General features: G+C 38.2%; 2 protein-coding genes across 15 annotated transcripts in view; one reads left to right on the top strand and one right to left on the bottom strand.

Annotated features, from left to right (window-relative positions):
* Positions 1 to 6,771, top strand: part of MTFR1 (mitochondrial fission regulator 1) — a 75,471-nt gene extending 68,700 nt beyond the window's left edge. For both annotated transcript variants that reach the window (XM_072734645.1, XM_026012044.2), the window contains exons 5-8: positions 1,724 to 1,956; positions 3,457 to 3,700; positions 4,271 to 4,439; positions 5,280 to 6,771. In XM_072734645.1, the coding sequence (XP_072590746.1) occupies positions 1,724 to 1,956; positions 3,457 to 3,700; positions 4,271 to 4,439; positions 5,280 to 5,348 (715 nt within the window). In that variant the 3' untranslated portion in view covers positions 5,349 to 6,771. The remainder of the gene's footprint in view (positions 1 to 1,723; positions 1,957 to 3,456; positions 3,701 to 4,270; positions 4,440 to 5,279) is intronic.
* A 6,407-nt stretch (positions 6,772 to 13,178) lies between these two features.
* The window catches only part of PDE7A (phosphodiesterase 7A), a 119,981-nt gene continuing 114,393 nt past the window's right edge, over positions 13,179 to 18,766 (bottom strand). For 8 of the 13 annotated variants that reach the window (XM_072734644.1, XM_072734637.1, XM_072734641.1 and 5 more), the window contains one exon: positions 15,700 to 17,515. In XM_072734644.1, coding sequence (XP_072590745.1) covers positions 17,307 to 17,515 — 209 coding nt within the window. In that variant the 3' untranslated portion in view covers positions 15,700 to 17,306. Of the gene's footprint in view, positions 14,741 to 15,699; positions 17,516 to 18,766 lie in introns of those variants that run through there. The other 5 variants (XR_011996640.1, XR_011996639.1, XR_003236995.2 and 2 more) reach the window with 1 other exon arrangement.

Genomic DNA, 18,766 nt, shown 5'->3' with positions numbered 1-18,766 from the left:
ACATATAACATGTAATCTTTCAAAGAACATCTTAATGTATTTAATCAGAACATAGGTTCTATTCCTTAGAGAAGCTTTTACCATTGTTTAATCTTCATGTACTTCTTAAGAAATTTCATCACCTGTTTCTTCCCAGAGTGGAGGTAAGAAAGGGAATAGTAGTTGGAGCTTTGTAAGCCAAACCTATTTCTTTATCCCACAGATACTCCAAATAAAATTAATTACTATTATTAAAGCTACTTACTAGCTAAGCTAAGGCTAGGTAACAACTGGGACATTTATTCTCCAAATGTTTTTCTAATATTTCAGGTAAAAAGTTTACAGGCATCCTCCATATATGGTAAAATAACAGTATAAGCAAAATTAGATATGAAGAAAAACATGAATTCAGTGAATACCGAAAGCTAAAGGTCCAAGAATTCCTTCATTTAGAACGCAAGGCAGAGTAAAGAATTATAACATCTCAAAAGCAAAAATATCAATATCAATATCCAGTTAAAAATTAGAACTTAATGATGGTCTTATAACAGGATTAGGTTTGAGTACATGTAACAGAGAAGCCCCAAATGGCAACTTCCACAACTTGGAAGTTTATTTCTCTCAAATCAAAAACATCCAGAGTAAATAGTCTGAAGCTGACAGTGGCTCTACTTTGTCCACAGGGACCCAGACAGGCTCTCTGCCATCCTTAGCATTGGCTTCCACGTCCAGGTTAGCTTTTGGCTGGCTGGGACTCTCAGGTCCAGTCGTCACCCTGTACTCAAGACTCAGGAGGAAGGAACAGGGATGGGCTATAGATGAAAGGACTTTCTCCTGGATTCTTCTCCTATCAACATCTTGTCAGCCAGAACTCAGTCACATGACCACATGAAACTGTGAGGGAAACCGGGATATGTTTATTAACTTGATCATTGTGATTATTTCAAAATGTGTACTCAGATCATCATGGTATCCACTTTAAATAAAACTGTCAATTTTACCTCAATAAAACTGGAAGAACAAAGGGCTTTAAAGAGCCAGAAAACCTAATTGTAGAAAATAGGAGGAAATAGCATAATAAATTGATAATTGAGAAGAAATCTGAATTTTATTCTCAGCCTCAAAAGACTGCTATTTAGAACTATGGAGCAGCGCGTATTAAAGAACTTCTTTACACCCAAGTGAAGATGAGACTGTGCATGTAGTTAACGTGTGGGTTCAGTTGATTCTTGTCCCTCCTTTTCAGTTTCTGATCCTGTATTTGGTCCAGATTGTTACATTATATTGTGAAATTTTTTGTATTCTATCATACATACATAACACTTACCTTAAAATGCAGCAGCCAATACCCTGGTGAAAGGCTACTGTATTACTGATTTGATTTTGTTGTCAGATGTAACCAATAATTAGTTTACCATTTTTAAGAGCATTAAGAAGTTTCTTCACCTTAGTTCAAACCCACACAAGACATGACTTAGCAAAAACATCAGTGGTGCCTCATGACAGTGTGGGTTTGTGCATATCATATAGAGATTAGGAAGAATGATGGCAATAAGAGACCTGGCTTGTATCTACATCACGTTGATAAGTGCTTTGTTGTTACGAAACTTACAGGAGGGGATTTATGTATTATGTAAGGTCAGTCTGGAAAGTATTTCTCAGATACTATGATCTGATTAATTGATAATGATGATATTTATATTTTCTTACAAAGCCTGTAATAGCCATCCTTCCTTCCTTACAGGACAGACATCAGATCAAGGCAGCCCCTTCAAGATGACCTTCCATTCTCTGAGAAGCCGCCAAGCAGACAGTTTTCTTTACCAAGTCTGTCTCCAGAAGAGCCTCAACAGAAGACCGCACTAGCAAATGAGGAAGCATTGCAGAAGATCTGTGCCCTTGAAAATGAACTTGCTGCTCTCAGGGCACAGATTGCCAAAATTGTGACCCTGCAAGAACAGCAAAATCTCACTGCAGGTCTGTAAATCCTAAATTTGTTTTAACCAGTGAAGTGGGAATTAGGAGAATGCCACTAATTTTAAAATGTATTAGTAAGTAACATCGATGGGGTTGTCAGAAAACCAAAGGTCAGTCCTCTCCATGGTCCAGTCCAAGACCCAATCAAGTTTAAGTAGCTTTTGTTGGTTTTGGACAATTTTGATGCTATCAGAGAGGATGAATTTGGTAAACACTGAAATTCATACAGTTGAATTGCTGCTCTTGTGAATGCACTGGGACACTTTGTGATAATGGCACCAATTTTATCAGCTGAGAAGTAATCTCAAAACCGCCCTGACAGGGTTGAGTGCTGTTTACTGACCTGCATGTCCCAAGGCAAGTCCTCGGCCTTCCTACATTCCTTTCCTGCTGTAAAATGGGCTAATAGTACCTACGTTGTACAGTTGTTGTGGTAGTAAATGTGCAAATTATATAAAATGCCTTTAGTACATAGTAGCTACTTAATAGTCATTTCTCCTCCTCTTGCCCAGAGTAGAAACTGAATTCAGATCCTGTGACTCTTGGTCTAATACTCTTTGCTTTTATTTGTGTGCATTGTTACTTTGGAAAAGAAATCCTAGCCTTGAAATCCCAGCCTATTAACCTGCTGGCAACTCTAATGTTTAAAGATAGTTATTCTGCCTCCAAGCCACGTGTGCTGGAGTGTACTGTAACCCAACACGGAGACCTCATGCAACATGAGTACGGCCAGGATGGACAGCAGACCAATGTCCTCTGGGCACTGAGCGCTTGAGAAGTAATTGGTTATTTTAACGAAATTTGCATGTAACTTTTAAAAAACCATAAGTTCTATCTTTTTAAACTTTTATTATATGGCATTTCTCTTTTGCTTTACCTCCCTCTTCTGGCAAACTAGGAAAACTGAAAATGAGATCATTTGGAGGTTTATAAGATGTTCTGTTTACAGTTGAAATCCCTGGAGTAAAAATTTTGCATTGAGCTCAATATTAGTCCTAGTCAATACAGTCCAACCTGTGAACAACTCTCTGTCCTCTAGTTACACAGAAAGATGAATTTTTATATCCTTATTTTGTAACCACTTTATTTTTTTCCTTTCAGGAATTTGTTGAATATTAAGTCTTAAAACTTCTCCATGTCTTACATGTAAATATTCTTAAAATGAAACAAATTATCAATTTTTTCAAATTATACTAAATGTATCACTGTCTATATTGAAAATGTTTATGCAGTATACTCTTTTATATTTTATCTAAAAGTAGTTACAAATTGCAACAGTCAGACTTGAACTTTTGAGATCACAAAAACACCCCTGTTAAGTTAAATGGAACTTTTCCATCTGGAGAGCTTGGGATTAGATAGATATTCAAGATTCTAATCAAGTAACCGAAACTTCATTTAATTACATAACTGAGGGTTTAAGCATATTGATTTCAAGTATACAAAAGTCCTTAGCATAATTTTGCTGTTAAAAGTGATTTTTCCTTATTTTTGATTTAGAACCTACCACATCTGTTGCTGCAGCACCACCCTCTGTCCCCCCACCTCCCCCACCTCCCCCACCCCTACCCCCATCAGGACTCCACCAAAGTGTATCTGCTATTGACTTGATAAAAGAGCGAAGAGAGAAAAAAGCTTGTGCTGGAAAGACTCTGGTTAAGAGCAGTCCAAAGAAATCTGATATGCCAAATATGCTAGAGATCCTTAAAGATATGAATAGTGTAAAACTGCGGTCAGTAAAAAGGTGAGGATACATTTACCTTCTCTCACTTCCTGTATTTTTGTTATGTTTAGTAAGCAAAATACTAGGCTTCTTGAGAACTTTTCTTTAATAACCTGTTTACCATGAAGAGTTCTAGTGTTTAGTTTTTAAAAAACAAGGCCTCAAGTGTCTCCTGTATAACTAAGAAATCAGCAAACATTTCCAGGCTTTTTAGTTTTCCTCCTGTTGAATTTAAAGTTTTATATGAAATCTTTGTTATCATCTAGTCATTCATTCAGTAAAGCTGCACTGTACATCTACCATGGTAATCACTAGGCTATGGGAGAATGGAAGTGTATCTGCCCTGACAAAGGAGAGTATAACACATGCTCTTGAGTTGAACTAAGTGGCTATTCATTGGGCATCTTTGTGTGTTTATTGAGCCTTAAATTTAGAGTTTCTATCTTCCTTCTCTCAACGTTTGTCAGTAACTTCACTGGGTATCTGTGATGCTGGAGAAGTGCTGCCAAGCATGTAAAGGCACACAAAGTACTTCTCTGAGGGATGCCGGCATATTGAAATGTCCCCTTGGTTTCTGTTCACTTCTTTAAGGTCAGAACAGGACATAAAGCCCAAATCTGTGGATGCCACTGACCCTGCTGCCCTCATAGCAGAGGCTCTGAAAAAGAAATTTGCTTATCGATATCGAAGTGATAGTCAAGGTGAATCTGAAAAAGGAATTCCAAAACCTGCATCTGAGGCCACCTCAGAAACAGTGTTGGTGAGTATTAGGTCACATTTCTTTACTTGTACAACGTGGTCATTTACTCCTTTGCTGAGCATGTGCATTTCATAAGACATTCAGCTGTGGCTTCTGCAAGATTCAGAAAGATGTGCCACAGGAACTAGCCCCTACCCACAAACAGATTGGTCATAGAAGAGCATGAAAAAGGAAGCAAGAGCCAACTCCTAGTTTCACTACTTAGCATGTCCAGTGTTAAATTTTCCATGCTGTGTTTTTATTTATATGTAAGCACAGTGAAGTGAAATTCATAATAAAATTTATATCTTAGGACAGTGTGTATGTTATGATAGAGAATTCAAAGTAAAGAAAGAGAATTTTTCCTTAGGGTGTCCTGTGAAAGTCATTTGAAGAAGGTGAGATTTAACCTGGGCCTTGCAGGATGTTTCAGGTCCTAGGTGAAGATTGAGCAGATTTCATGGAAACTTTCAAATATTAGCCCTTTACTAGCTCTTTACTGTCATGTGGAATACGTACTTATCCATTTGAGAGAGGCAGGAATCTTAGAAATTCTAGCATCTTTGAAACTCTGAAGACATTGAATAAAGGAAACTTCGTACTTCATTCTTGAGGTGAAATTGGCCTAAAGCTTATGATCTTGCTAAGGTGATTATAGTTTTCTAGGAAGTAATTTGGTTACCTCTTTGTATTTCATTCTGTTAATGTGTCATGTTTATAACAGCCTGTCAATTCATTAAGGTTTTAATAGCTGCTTTGTTTTTCAGCAGAAATACCCAGATCTTTGATTAGGAGGGGAGTGTGTATCGTTATGGTTACCGGAACCAGTATCTTTATTTATACTTTTTGTTTCTTTTCTAGTTTGGGCCACACATGTTGAAGTCTACAGGAAAAATGAAGGCTTTAATTGAAAATGTTTCAACTTCCTAATAGACAGTGAGCCGAGAAAAACTATCCTTGTTCCAGCTGTTGGTTGGTTAGGGCTGTTTGGCTAGTAGAAATCAACAGTATTTAGTAAATACCTGAATTTTGTATTCAGTGGTATCCTTTTAAGTCTAATTAGATTCAGCAATAACAAATGCACCCTAAGTTTGTGGGGTTTTTCTTATGAGATTAGTTCTGAGGTTTTCCATAACCTGTATTCAGAGGTAACATGTTTTTAATGTGTAGTCATAATGTTTAGGTTTCTAGGCTTGAAAACATATAGATTTCAGAAGAAAGGACATTTGTAGATGTGAGTTTTTAATTCTTAACACTAATTTATCCATGCAAATATTTTATATGCATATATTTGGATATAACAGTATGTAAAATTTAATAATGACGTCAGTGAGGGTACTGTTACCATCATTAGTTGTCAGTAATCATTTACTACTCAGTGATGGAACACAGGTTGTTGGAGTGAAATATTTAGGATTGGAACCTTTTTGCCTTAATAGGGCTTTTACCTTAGATTCTCTATCTCATTTCCTTGGGAGATGGGGTTCAAGTAGGGACCAGATAATGTTCACTGCTAAAAATTCCATAATGCTTTCGTTTAAAGGGAAGTCAAAGACTATGAAAGCTGCTTTCACTTTAGTGCTGTTCAGCACTGAGAAAAAAAATTTAGGGTTCATACAGATTTAATTCAATAATTTGATTTCTTATTATAACAAGTGAAAACCAGAATGTACCATCTTTTTTTTTCCAGTTGAATAAATGGCATCATAAAGATGACTCATTGCTAAGTTAATACTTAATGGGAAATGGCAGCATAATAGGGTTTTAAAATTTTTAATAGTGGTCGAATATAGTAGCTTTATAATGAAACACTGAATAGGCGAAAGAATTTCCTGTAAGAAGTTTATCATTGGTCAGAGTGCTGTTCTGTCAAACTACGTTATACAGCAAACCTTAGGTGCTATTTGGAGAACAGCCTTTCTCATTTGAGAGCTTCTGAGGAATTGCTGTTAAGTGATCATTCGTGAATGTTTGATAAATCTTTATGGTTTTCTGTATTTCTGTTAAACTCAGCTATAGTTAATGCCAGAATCTCCTACCATGAGTAAATATTTGGATTTATTTAAATCTAGTAAAAAGAAGTGGAGATAGACGTTTAAGTTATTGAAAATATGTGCAATGTTCTCAATATTAGCAGATGTTATTCAGCTTAAATTTTGAACTGTGACTTATTTTACATATGTTGATTACATTGTTTCTAACTGTTGATTTAAAAAAAATTCAGAAACTTTGCCTGAATTACATATTTGGACCTCCTGAGAAATTTATATTTGTATCAGTATTGAATTTGGCCACTGCTCCAATGGAAGGAAGTTACTGTTTTAAAATAAAGCAAATTTACATTTTCCTTGGATAAGGCCTATATATTGTTTTTTTTTTTTTAATGGGTAAGAGTCTAAGTGTAGATTCTTTATAATTTGCTTTCTGCATTCTTAAATGGAAGTCTGTTTCCACTTATTCACCAGTCTGTTTCTTCCACTGAACACAATACCTGAAGTGAAAGATGATGAAGATAATTAAACTTTATAGCTGAGGCTCAGAAAGTTAAATTACTAGTATGTTTGTAGGGGTCAGAGAGCACTGGACTTAGGAGTAATAGAAGTCCTATTTTCAAAAGAGGAACCTGGCTCAGCTCATAAAATTAAGTAAAATAACGAGTTTCAATACATTCTGAGTGGTAGAGAGCTAAATAAACTACTACTTTTATGATTTTACATTAGGTCACTGTAGTTTCCAGTAGGCTGATTTCTGCCGGGTGTCCTCCTATTTACCTACTGGCACAGGTCTGGGGTGGAGCAGGAAAACAGTCTAGTTCTGGTTGTCTCCCCCATCATAAGCCCTTCTGTATAAGACTGTTTTCTTGACATATTAAATTCCTGAGTCTGTGTCTCAGTGGTAAAGAAGACAACATGAGGTAACAACTACCAGAAACAAATACTTTGGAAAAACCATCCTTCTGACAACTTCTCCAAAAATAGAAGTCTAAACTTTTTGTAGGTAGTCCAGGATAGTAGGGTAGGGAGTTGATAAATTCGAATCTACATATAAAGCAATTGTTCTTGAAGAACTGAGGCTCACTGAGAGTGGGAGAGACCAACACAGTAGTGACAGGAACCCCACCCCCAATACAACAAACTACACAGGGAGGGAGATCATGGAGGAGCCTGTGTGTAGACTTGCCAACCCTGGGGCACAGCAAAAAAACATACCGGTGGTTTATTTTTATTTATTGAGAGAGAGAGAGAATGGCTGGGACACAGGAAGAGGGAGAAGCAGGCTCCATGCAGGGAACCTGACATGGGACTCGATCCCAGATCTCCAGGATCGTGCCACCGGGGCTGCCCCATACCAGTGGTTAAAGGGCAATTAACCTATGAGTGAAGGAGACCCATTTTCTAACCCAAGTGTGGAATGGTAGGGAAACTACTGGGACTCAGGTGGAAAGCATTGCTGATTACCATTGTTTATGTTCCCCCTCCATCTTAATAGTGTACAAGGAACAGGGTCCAGGCACTGTAGCCAGCCTGCTAGGCTCAAGTGAGCCTCAAGCCCCCACCAGCTCATGGTCCTAGCACAGTGTCCCATAGGACACCCCTGGCTGACACTTGCTCCCATCCCAACTCACCATTCAAAGCTGGCAGGAACATGCAGTCTACACGGGGCATTCCTACACAGGACCACTCCTTCAAGACTGTGAAAGATAGCTGTTCTGCCTAATTTATAGCAATGAACACAGGCAAATAACATGAAGTATATATGTTCCAAACAGAAGAGGACAAAGCCTCAGAAAAAGAACAAAATGGAGATAAGTAGTCTACCTGTAAAGAGTTCCAAGTGATGATCAAGTTCATTAGACTTAAGAGTGGATGAACTCAACTTCAACGAAGAGAAGACAGAAAATATTTTTAATAAAGAACAGAGCTGAAGAATATAACAGATGAAAAATACACTTAGGGGATATTAACAGAGGATGCAAAAGAAAGGATTAGCAATCTGGAAGAGTGAAGAATCCAAGCCAAACAGGGTGTGTGTGTGTGTGTGTAAGGACCACTAGGAGGACAAAAAGTGTGCTAATATGCACATTAATAGGGGTCTCAGAAGGAGAAGAGAGAAGCAAATTTATTTGAAGAACTAATAGCTGAAAACTTTGCTAATTTGGGTAAGGAAACAGACACCCAGGAAACAGTCTGTAATTTGAGCCACACCAGATGTATTAGAATTAAAATGGCAAAAAGTAAAGAGAAAATCTTAAAGGCAGCACGAGAAAAAGTCACATACAAGGGAAACCTCCAGAAGATATTTGGTTGATTTTACAGCAGAAATTTTGTTGGCCAGAAGGGAGTGGCTGGATATATTTAAAATGCTGAAAGGGAAAAATCTACCCTTGCAGGATAAAATATTCTTAGTTGGAACACTCAGAATTAAAGGAAAAGGGTTTCCCAGACAAGTATAAGCTAAACCACTACCAGCCTTAAAAGAAATGTTAAAGGGTCTTCTTTAAGCAGAAAAGTCCCAACTGGAAATAAAAAAAATATATGAAGGGAAAAAATGTTCCTGGTAAATATAAAGAGGAAAGCAGACACTTAAAAAGTTAGTATGAAGGTTAAAGACAAAACAAGTAAAATCAATTGTAACTACAATGAATAGTAATTTAAGGGATATACAAAAAATGTCAGATGTCAAAAACAAGATGTAGAGGGCAAGGAGTAAAAATTAGTGCTCTTTGGATGTGTTTGAACCTAAGGAATTACCAGCTTAAAATAGACCAGTATGTATATAGGAGTCTCCTGGTAACCATAAACCAAAACCTACAATAGATACAAAAAAGAAAGATGGTGCACCTGAATGGCTCAGTGGTTGAGTGTCTGCCTTCAGTTCATGATCCAGGTGTTCCCAAAGGAAGCTGCCTCCTTACTCTGCCTATGTCTCTGCTTCTCTGTGTTTCTCACAAATAAAATTAAGAAAAAAAACCTCAAACATGACAAAAACTCATCAAACCAAAAGGAAAGAGATAAGAAAGGAACAGGAGAACTACAATACCAAAAACAATGAATAAAATGGCAGTTAAGTACTCCTCAATTAACTTCAAACGTATATGAACTTAAAACCTAAAACAGTTATTGAGAATGCTTAATTTCTTTGATTATTATAAGTTGCATCCCAGAATCTCTTAAATCCTGTTAGGAAGTAGTTTGAAAGATGAAAAGCATGGAGATGCTCCATCATCCAAACATGGTATTCTCCAAAAAAAAAAAAAAAATGTCAACCCCCATTGAGAGTGCATTAATTTTTTTTTTTTTTTAAGATTTTATTTGTTCATGAGAGACACACACAGAGGGGCAGAGACAGAGGCAGAGGGAGAAGCAGGCTCCATGCAGAGAGCCCAATGTGGGACTCCATCCTGGGACTCCAGGATCACACTCTGAGCCAAAGGCAGATGCTCAACCACTGAGTCACCCAGGCATCCCAAGAGTACATCAGTTTTGACTAAAATGAGGTTCACTTGTGATCAGTTTGTTCATTTGACTCATTGTTAGCAAAAAATGTAGCTAATATATTAATAAATGTTGCATTTGATTTGGAAAAAAAAATGAACTCAATACTTAAGTTGAAAGACATGGGGTGGTAAGTGTCCAACTCTTGATTTGGGCTCAGGTCATGATCTCAGGATCCTGAGATCAGGCCCTTCCTGCATTGGGCCACACACTCAGGGTGGAGTCGGCTTGTCCCTCTCCCTCTGTTCTTTCCTTCCCTGCCCTCACACTCAAATAAAATCTTAAAAACAAACAAACAAATAAACAAAAGACTGTACCAAAGACAAGGGCATTACATAATGATAAAGGAGTTGGTCCAAGAAGAAGACATAACGTTTGTAAATATCTATGAGCCAACATAGGAGCATGTTAATATATAAAGTAAAATATTAACAGATCCAGACATGAGGGAAAATAACAGTAAAACTTCAATAGGGGCCAGTAGCACCTCACTTACATCGATGGATAGATCATTCAGAGGAAATCAGTAAAGAAACGTTGCCCTTAAATGACACATTAGGCCAGATGGACTTAATAATAAATACAAAATATTCCATCCCCCCCAAAACTATAGAATACAGATTCTTTTCAAGTGTACACAGAATATTCTCCAGGAGAGATCACAGGAGGCTACAAAACAAGTTTCAATTAATTCAAGAATGCATTATGTTGTCTCTTCTCACAACAGTATGAAACTAGAAATCAAATACAAGAAAACTGGTAAAAAAAAAAAAAACACATGGAGACTAAAAAAACAATAAGTCAATGAAGAAATCAAAGAGAAACACTTTGAGACCATAAAAACCGAACTTTCCAAAAGCCATAGAATGCAGCAAAAAAGTTCTAAGAGGGAAGTTCATAGCAAAACAAGCCTACCTCAAGAAATGAGAAAAATCCCAAGTAAACAATCTAACTTTATATCTGAAGTTAGTAGAAGGACGGAAATAATAAAGACTACAGAGTCCACCATTACCCTGATATTGAAAGACAAACCATAAGAAAAGAAAACCACAGGTCAAATATCCTTGATGCACATTGATGCAAAAATCTTCAACAAAGTATTACATACAGAATTTAGTGGGGCCATACACCAGAATCCAATGAGATTTATTCCAAGGATGCACGGAAGGTTGGACATCTGCAAATCCATGTGATACACCACATTAACAAAACGAGGATAAAAATTGTATGGTTATCTCAACAGATGCCGGAAAAAACCATTTGACAAAATTTGATATCCATTTATGATAAAGTGAGTATAGAAGGAACATATCTGAAAATAATAAAGGCCACGTATGACAAACCCACAGGTAACCTAATCCTCAATAGTGAAAAGCTAAGCTTTTCCTAAGACAAGGATGGCCACTCTTACCACTTTTATTTAACATAGTATTAGGAAGTCTAGCTACAGCAATCAGGAAAGAAAAAGAAAAGAATTCCAAATAGGAAAAGCAGTAAAACTCAGTATTTGCAGTTGACACACTTACTAAAAAACCTAAAGACTCCACCAAAACACTATCATAACTATATCAATGAATTGTCAAGAAGCAGTATACAGAGATACCTGGAGGCTCTTGATTTCGGCTCAGATCATGATCTCAGGGTTGTGGGATGGAGCCCCACGATGAGCTCCATGCTCAGCAGGGAGTCTGAGATTCGTTCTCTCCCTCTGCCCCTCCTTCCCCTCTAAAATATAAAATCTTTTTTAAACAAGCTAGTATATAAAATTAACATACAGAAATCAGTTGTAGTTCTATACACTAATAGGAGCTATTAGGAAAATAATCCCATCTATAACTATATCAAAAAGAAGAAAATATCTGGGAATAAATTTAAGGAAGTGAAAACCTATACTATGAAAACTACAAGACACAGGTGAAAGAAATTGAAGATGACACATACCATGTTCATGGATTCAAAGAATATTGTTAAAATGCTCCTACTCAATCTACAGATTCAGTGCAATCCATATCAAAGTACCAACAGCATTTTTCACAGAACTAGAACAAATAATCCTAAAATTTGTATGGAATCACAAAAGATGTCCCCCCCCCCCCCCCCCACACACACACACAATAGCCAAAGCAATCTTTATTTCTTTAAAGAGTTTGAGAGAGAAAACTCAAGCAGGGGGGAGGGGCAGAGGCAGAGGGAGAAGCAGACTTCCCACTAAGCAGGGAGCCTGATGTGGGACTCAATCCTAGGATTCTGGGATCATGACCTGAGTAGATGCTTAACCAACTGAGCCACCTGAGTTCCCCTAGCCAAAGCAATCATGAGAACAAGAAAGCTGGAGGCACTGTGATTTCAAAGGCTATTATAAAAATCTAGTAACTAAAACAGTATGATATTGGCATAAAAATAGACCTATAAATGAATGGAACAGAATAAAAAGCCCATAAATAAATCCAGGCATATACAGTCAATCTATGACAAAGGAGCCAAGGATGTACAATATCTCAATAAATGGCGTTGGAAAACTGGCCGCTATCTTATACTGTATACAAAAATAAATTCAAACAGATTAAAGATTTGAATATGAGACCTAAAACCATAACTTCCTAGAAGAAACCATACACAGTGCTATCTTTGACATTGGTCTTAGAAATATGGTTTTGGACCAGTCTCCTCAGGCAAGGGCAACAAAATCTAAAATAACAAGCTGGATCATATCAAAGTTCTGTACAACAAAGGAAACCCATCAACAAAACAAAAAGGCAACCCACTTAGTGGTAGAAGATACCTGAAAATAAGGGCTTAATATACAAAATATATAAAGAACTTCTACAACTTGTATAAAAAAAAATAAATAACCCAATTAAAAAAATGGGTAGAGGACCTGGATATTTTTCCATAGATGACATAAAGATGGCCAAGAGGCGAGGCACATGAAATGATGCTCACCATCATAAATTAAATTGAAACCACAGTATCACTTCATACCTATCAGATTGACTATTATCAAAAAGGAAAAATAAGTGTCGGGGAGGATGTGGAGACTATATTTTAGAATCAAACTTGAAAGCTAAATGATTTTATTGGTCATGGATGTTAAAAAATGCAAGAATTACTAGAAATGGTATCATTTTCATCACTAACCAAATGAAACCATTCTCCTAAACCACACCCCAATACTCAGCAGTCATTTTGTAGAATACAGAAACCTGCCATATTTGAGAACACACATCATTTTGTCACCCAAACATTTTGAGAACAGAGACCAGGGTTTTGTAATTTTTAATACCTTTATTACAACCAGTGCAGTGCTCTCTGCACACAACAGGAACCTAGATGTTGCTGACCACATGATTCAGCACACACTAGTTTTGATAGAATTGCTTAATGTTAGACTGATGGCTAAAGAGGAAACACATTAATACCAAATTAGTTTGTTCAACAAACATTTAGTGATGGCCCAATTAACGCTAGCCCTGTGCTAAGCACAAGAGACTAAAAGGTGGATGAGACCTGCGGTGAGCCCCCTGGCAGCTCACCTCCAGGTAGTGAGCATTCCACCGACAGACCATGGACCCTTGGGGGGCCTTCCAAAGACAAAGGTTGTCTGCAGATCCTTAGCAAGCAAGGAATGGCTCAGACTAAGTCTTGCACATATCTTGTAACAGTATGTTTCACATGTACGCCGATGCCATGGTGATTAATATGCACATTTATTTAAAAACATCAATGAATGCGTATTAGCTGTCGATCATTATATATTTTCTCAAGCAGGAGATACTGATTGGGAGAGGATTTAAACAAAATATTTATACATTAAAAAAAGTACACATGAAAACACTGTAAACCTCTGATGCAAAAATTTCAGAGTTTTAAGAAAACTGAAAGCTTAAAGAGCCAAGAAAGCATTTTGGGAAAAGAAACCATTTTAGGAATCTTCAAAGAATTACTAGCACCTCTAACCTGTACCTCAGGTACAAATAGATTTCCCCGGTTTGTAAAGGACATAAAATATTTGCTTCTTTTATACAAAGAGGATCCTTATAAACCATCACATTTACAGAATACAAATATTAGCCACGTACCAGATTTTTTTTTTCATTAAGCTAAGGCTTGTGCCAAAATTTTCTCTCCACGGACCTTTACCCCCAGAGCAGAGGACATGCCCCCTGACTACTGAAGTGTTGGGCCTAGAGCCCTGAAAGGCTGCTACATGCTCAACAATTCTTTGAAGTCTCCTGTTTTAAAAATTCATGTGAATTTTAATTGTTCCATAACATTTTAAGTGTAATCTTCTAAATTATTGAACTGTTTCCTCAAATTTTTTTAGAAAATCAATGTTCAAGGAATCTAAGTTATATTTAAGAAACAGGGCTATATAGACTGTGACTTCCATATATATGTAACAAAACATAACTTGCCAGTGGGTTTATTATATGTGTAGGCAGGAAATGGGAGCAACACTGAGGTGTCTCCCCCAAGAATGGAAATAAGATAATCCTCTATCAAACAATAAGAAACACATAATGGATCAGAGCAGAAGTAAGCAATCATCCGGCAGATGGAGCCCAGGCAGGTTCAACTGAGACAAAGCTGAAGGTACTGACAGATCTACTGGATGTGCCAATCAGAAGCTGATGTGGAGAAGCAACTACTGGCCGAGAATCTCTAGCATCATCCAGGGGAAGAGTGTACCCTGGTCCACCAACATGAATATCAGCAGGCACATCCCCGTAGGGAGATGGATGCATGAGGCAACTTGCTTCCCTTGCTCAGAATCCATGCTCACCAAGTAACCGGCTGATCATAACTTGACTTCCCAAGAAGATTTGCCTAAAGGGAGAGAACGATTGATAGTTATATTTCCATTGTAAATTCAAATACTAACATTAAAAAAAAAAGTATCTGTTACTATGAGCTTGGTTAATGGGAGTTTCCTAGGAGATAGCTCCACTTTCCATGTGCTGACATCCTAGGTCTGTAAAGATCTTCTCAGAGCCTGTAAAGATCTCATCAGACTCTAGATGCATCAGATTTGTCAGGATGGTGCCACCTTTAATGGCCACTGACCTTCCCCAGGTACAGTCCACTCTACTACATCAGACTGCTGTACCCACACTGTCCGATATGGTAGCCACTAGCCATAGCACTCAAAATGTGGCTAAGTCTGAACCGAGATGTGGTCTCCAGTGTAAAAAAACACACCAGATTTCAAAGATTTTGTACCCCCCCAAAAAAGAATGTAAAATATCTCTCCAATTGTTTTTTCTAAGATAATGACTACATATGGAAATGGTACAATATTTTGGACATACTGGAATAAATGTTAATAAAATTAATTCCATCTGTTTTTTTCCTTTTTTTAAATGTGGCTAGTAGAAAATTGATAATTCACTTACATGGCTCACATTATATTTCTATTGGACATCACTCTTCTATGCAAATAATGACAGCATGTTTGATTTTAAGGTTTGTACTATATCCTTCCTAATGAATAGGACTTGGGAAGACACAGGAGAAGCCCAGTGATGCCCTTCTTACACTGATCAGCAATCAAAGGAGAATCAAGCCGATTTCTCCCTTGTATTAGTCAGAACTTGGAGCCAACTACATACCCAGGGCCTCTCACTCACTCGTGAGGTGCAGATAACGCTAATGGATTGTGCCTGCACCTAGCTGGCTAAGTATCCGATGAGTGAATGCTAGAACCAAGAAGCTAAATCTCTGATTTCCTAGTAATTAGCATCATGATTTCCAAAAGATTGCGTTGTAAGGTAAATATCGAAGATAAATATGTGAAAAGATAGGTTTTTATTCATCAAAAGTTAACAGCAACAGGCACATATTAAAATGAGTATGGCAAAGCCTTTTACAAATGGCTTTACACTCAAGCTTTCTCCCAAGAAAATGGCTGTTGCAACAAACTGTAAACATAATCGATAAACAGTCTTTTACAGTAACAAGGGAAATACAATTGAACTAAAAGAAAGCACCGGTTTCTCTTAAAACTAGATTACAGTTGTGCTTACTATACATAAAACAATTTAAAACAAATTACAAAAGTGGAATGTTTGAAGTTTAAAATTAGTCCTTAGATTTTTGTCCTAGAAAACATCTGTTCACATCAAAAGGCCCATCAAAGGGTAACGTTTCATCAAAGGGAGGGACAAGAAAACAATGCACTTTTTTTCAAATCAAAACAAGAAGTTTGGTCACTTAGCTTTGTGCATAGTTTAAGGCAACTGGAGCAGTCTGTTACGGCTCACCTACCTTCCCCTCCCCCAGTGTGGCTGCGCACTGTGTCACATTCTAAAATAATAAATAAAAGCTTACATTTCAACTCCTTTCCCACATGGATAAATATACCACATGCACAGTCACACATGCACAAACATGCACGCAAACACACATCCACACATCCACACACAACATACCTCTCACTCACTGCAGCGAAAGGGACTTTAGTACCCTTGCTCTGAAGGACACACTTCCCCATCCCACTTTATTTCAGATTGGCAAATACCCTGAGCTGATTATGGTGTTTTAAACATTCCACCTTTTTCTTGCATGTGCAGGTCAAGTGTACAGTAGTGAAAACAACATGCAATGTCTTCACTGCAGAATCATAATACAGCTAGGACATTGGTGTTCTTCCCCGCCCGCCCCAAATTAAAAACTAAGAGTTAAAAAAAAAAATTGCATTGCCAAACGGCACTGGAGTGAAAGCTTGGCGGTACTCTATGATAAATGCTCAGTTTCCAGTGCGCAAAATAAAACTACAGCAAATGGGAGGCTTTGGTGGCATCCAAAGAAGAAACAAGGCAAACCAGAGGGAAAGAGCTGCAGGTTAAGTTTGATCTTTAAAATTCTTAGTGGTTCCTTCACAATCATGCTCCAAGGCAATTTAGAACCAGTATTTCAGAGTGGATTTGTAAACATCGAGTCTTGCAGGAGGCAGCAGAGGCTGGGCACTTCACATTTCCATTTTCTCAGAGAGAACTTAGTGGAAGGTACAGATACACAATGTTGCATCAGATTGGTTAAATTCCAAGAGATTTCTGCTGAAAGATCCAGTTCAAGTTTCGTGGTTCGAGGAATAAATGCTTGGAAAGACTCGGTGGCACACCTCAAAGCTTCCTTTTGTTCCTCCTCTTCGCTCCTGCTGGGCTTTGCATATTCAAGGTTTCTCACGAAAGCCAAATGCATATTGCTATATGTTCAGGTCTTATAATTAAAAAGTGGGGTTGTGTGATCCGAGAGAGGACACCTTGGGAATAAATAACGCTGGCCTCGTTCCTTCGGAAACCTTGGCAGTCAAGAGCAAGTCCTCTCACCTTGAGACCCCATTTCACATTTCTAAACACCTGCAGGAGACAGTCTGTCCCACTGACTCTGGGGGCTATGATAATCGATTTTCCTGAGGTAATAACTGTGAGTTCAACTCCTCGAACGCAGCATCAGTGTCCTCACTGGTGGACTGTTCTCTCTGCAGCCCCTTCCAACTGGCTTTGTTCAGCCCCATATGTCCGAGCATTGTCTGGGAGAGCCTGGTATTAGAAAACCTGGCCCATTCTGTGAATAAAGGCTCCACTAGGTAAGTCATGAAACCTTGAGAAAATAAGAGAAAAAAGGTATTAACGTATATTCTGAAACTTCATCTTCAAAACATCTACCCGGTGTTTTTTCTCTAAATCCTAATCCAGTATTACCAAGTTTCTGTGTGTGTGTGTGTGTGTGTGTGTGTGTGTGTGTAAATTTACCTAACTTCTCTGAAGAACCTATTAAGGAACTTTGTTTTTTTTTTAAGATTTTATTTATTTATTCATGAGAGACACAGGGGGGTGGGGGGGTGGGTAGAGACACAGGCAGAGGGAGAAGCAGGCTTTATGCAGGGAGCCCGACATGAGACTCAAGACTGGATCCAGGGGCTCCAGGACCACGCCCTGGGCTGAAGGCGGCGCTAAACCGCTGAGTCACCCGGGCTGCCCAACTCCTAGAACTCTAAGGTTAACTGACAAACACATCAAATCTTTTCTGACGACTGCTCTCAGCTCCACGACCACATCTATTTGAGCAAACACTTCCAACTGTGAGGAAAGCAGGGCAGATGGTTGCAGTGAAGACAGCTAGAGGCTGAGAGGGGTCTCCCAGGCCTGTGGGTGATGAGGTGGGAACTGAAGTGGCACTGCTGGTTTGCTGCCTTGCTTTATCCCCTCAGGGATGACAATCTTCACACCTGCCCATGGTTACAATTGGCCACTTAAATCAGAATTTATAGAGCCAAACCTTTTACAAAATTCAAATTCTATCACTGCTATTAACAGTTTTTAAATTTTTTTCATCTCCAAAACTTTTCCTTTGCAGCAAAAGATCTCTGTGGACCACACACAACATAGGTTACATTTAGGTGGCAAATAATTCTGGAATTAAAGCAATTGGGGGAATCCCTGGGTGGCTCAGTGGTTTAGTGCCTGCCTTCAGCCCAGGGTGTGATCCTGGAGTCCCTGGATGGAGTCCCACCATCGGGCTCCCTGCATGGAGCCTGCTTCTCCCTCTGCCTGTGTCTCTGCCTCTCTCTCTCTCTCTCATGAATAAAATCTTAAAAAAAAAAAAAAAAAAAAAGCAATTAGGACTTTTTATTAGAAAAGTGTACAAACTGTAGTTATCTGGACTATTGGTTAATAAGTGGAAATAAGGCCTTCCATTTCTTCCATTCCCACCATATATATTAACTGAGAACCTACTATATGCCAGGCACTGTTCTAGGGTGGCCAGGAATATAGCAGGGAATAGACAAGATGTGCCCTCAAGGAGTTGTGTTCTGGTGAAGAGAAACAGACAAACAGAAAAATGTCATCA

Source organism: Vulpes vulpes, chromosome 13 (genome assembly GCF_048418805.1).
Source record: "Vulpes vulpes isolate BD-2025 chromosome 13, VulVul3, whole genome shotgun sequence".
In the NCBI taxonomy this organism is placed as follows: Eukaryota; Metazoa; Chordata; class Mammalia; order Carnivora; family Canidae; genus Vulpes; species Vulpes vulpes.
The sequence above is the reverse complement of the archived record's forward strand: the minus strand, read 5'-3'. Positions and strand labels throughout refer to the sequence as shown.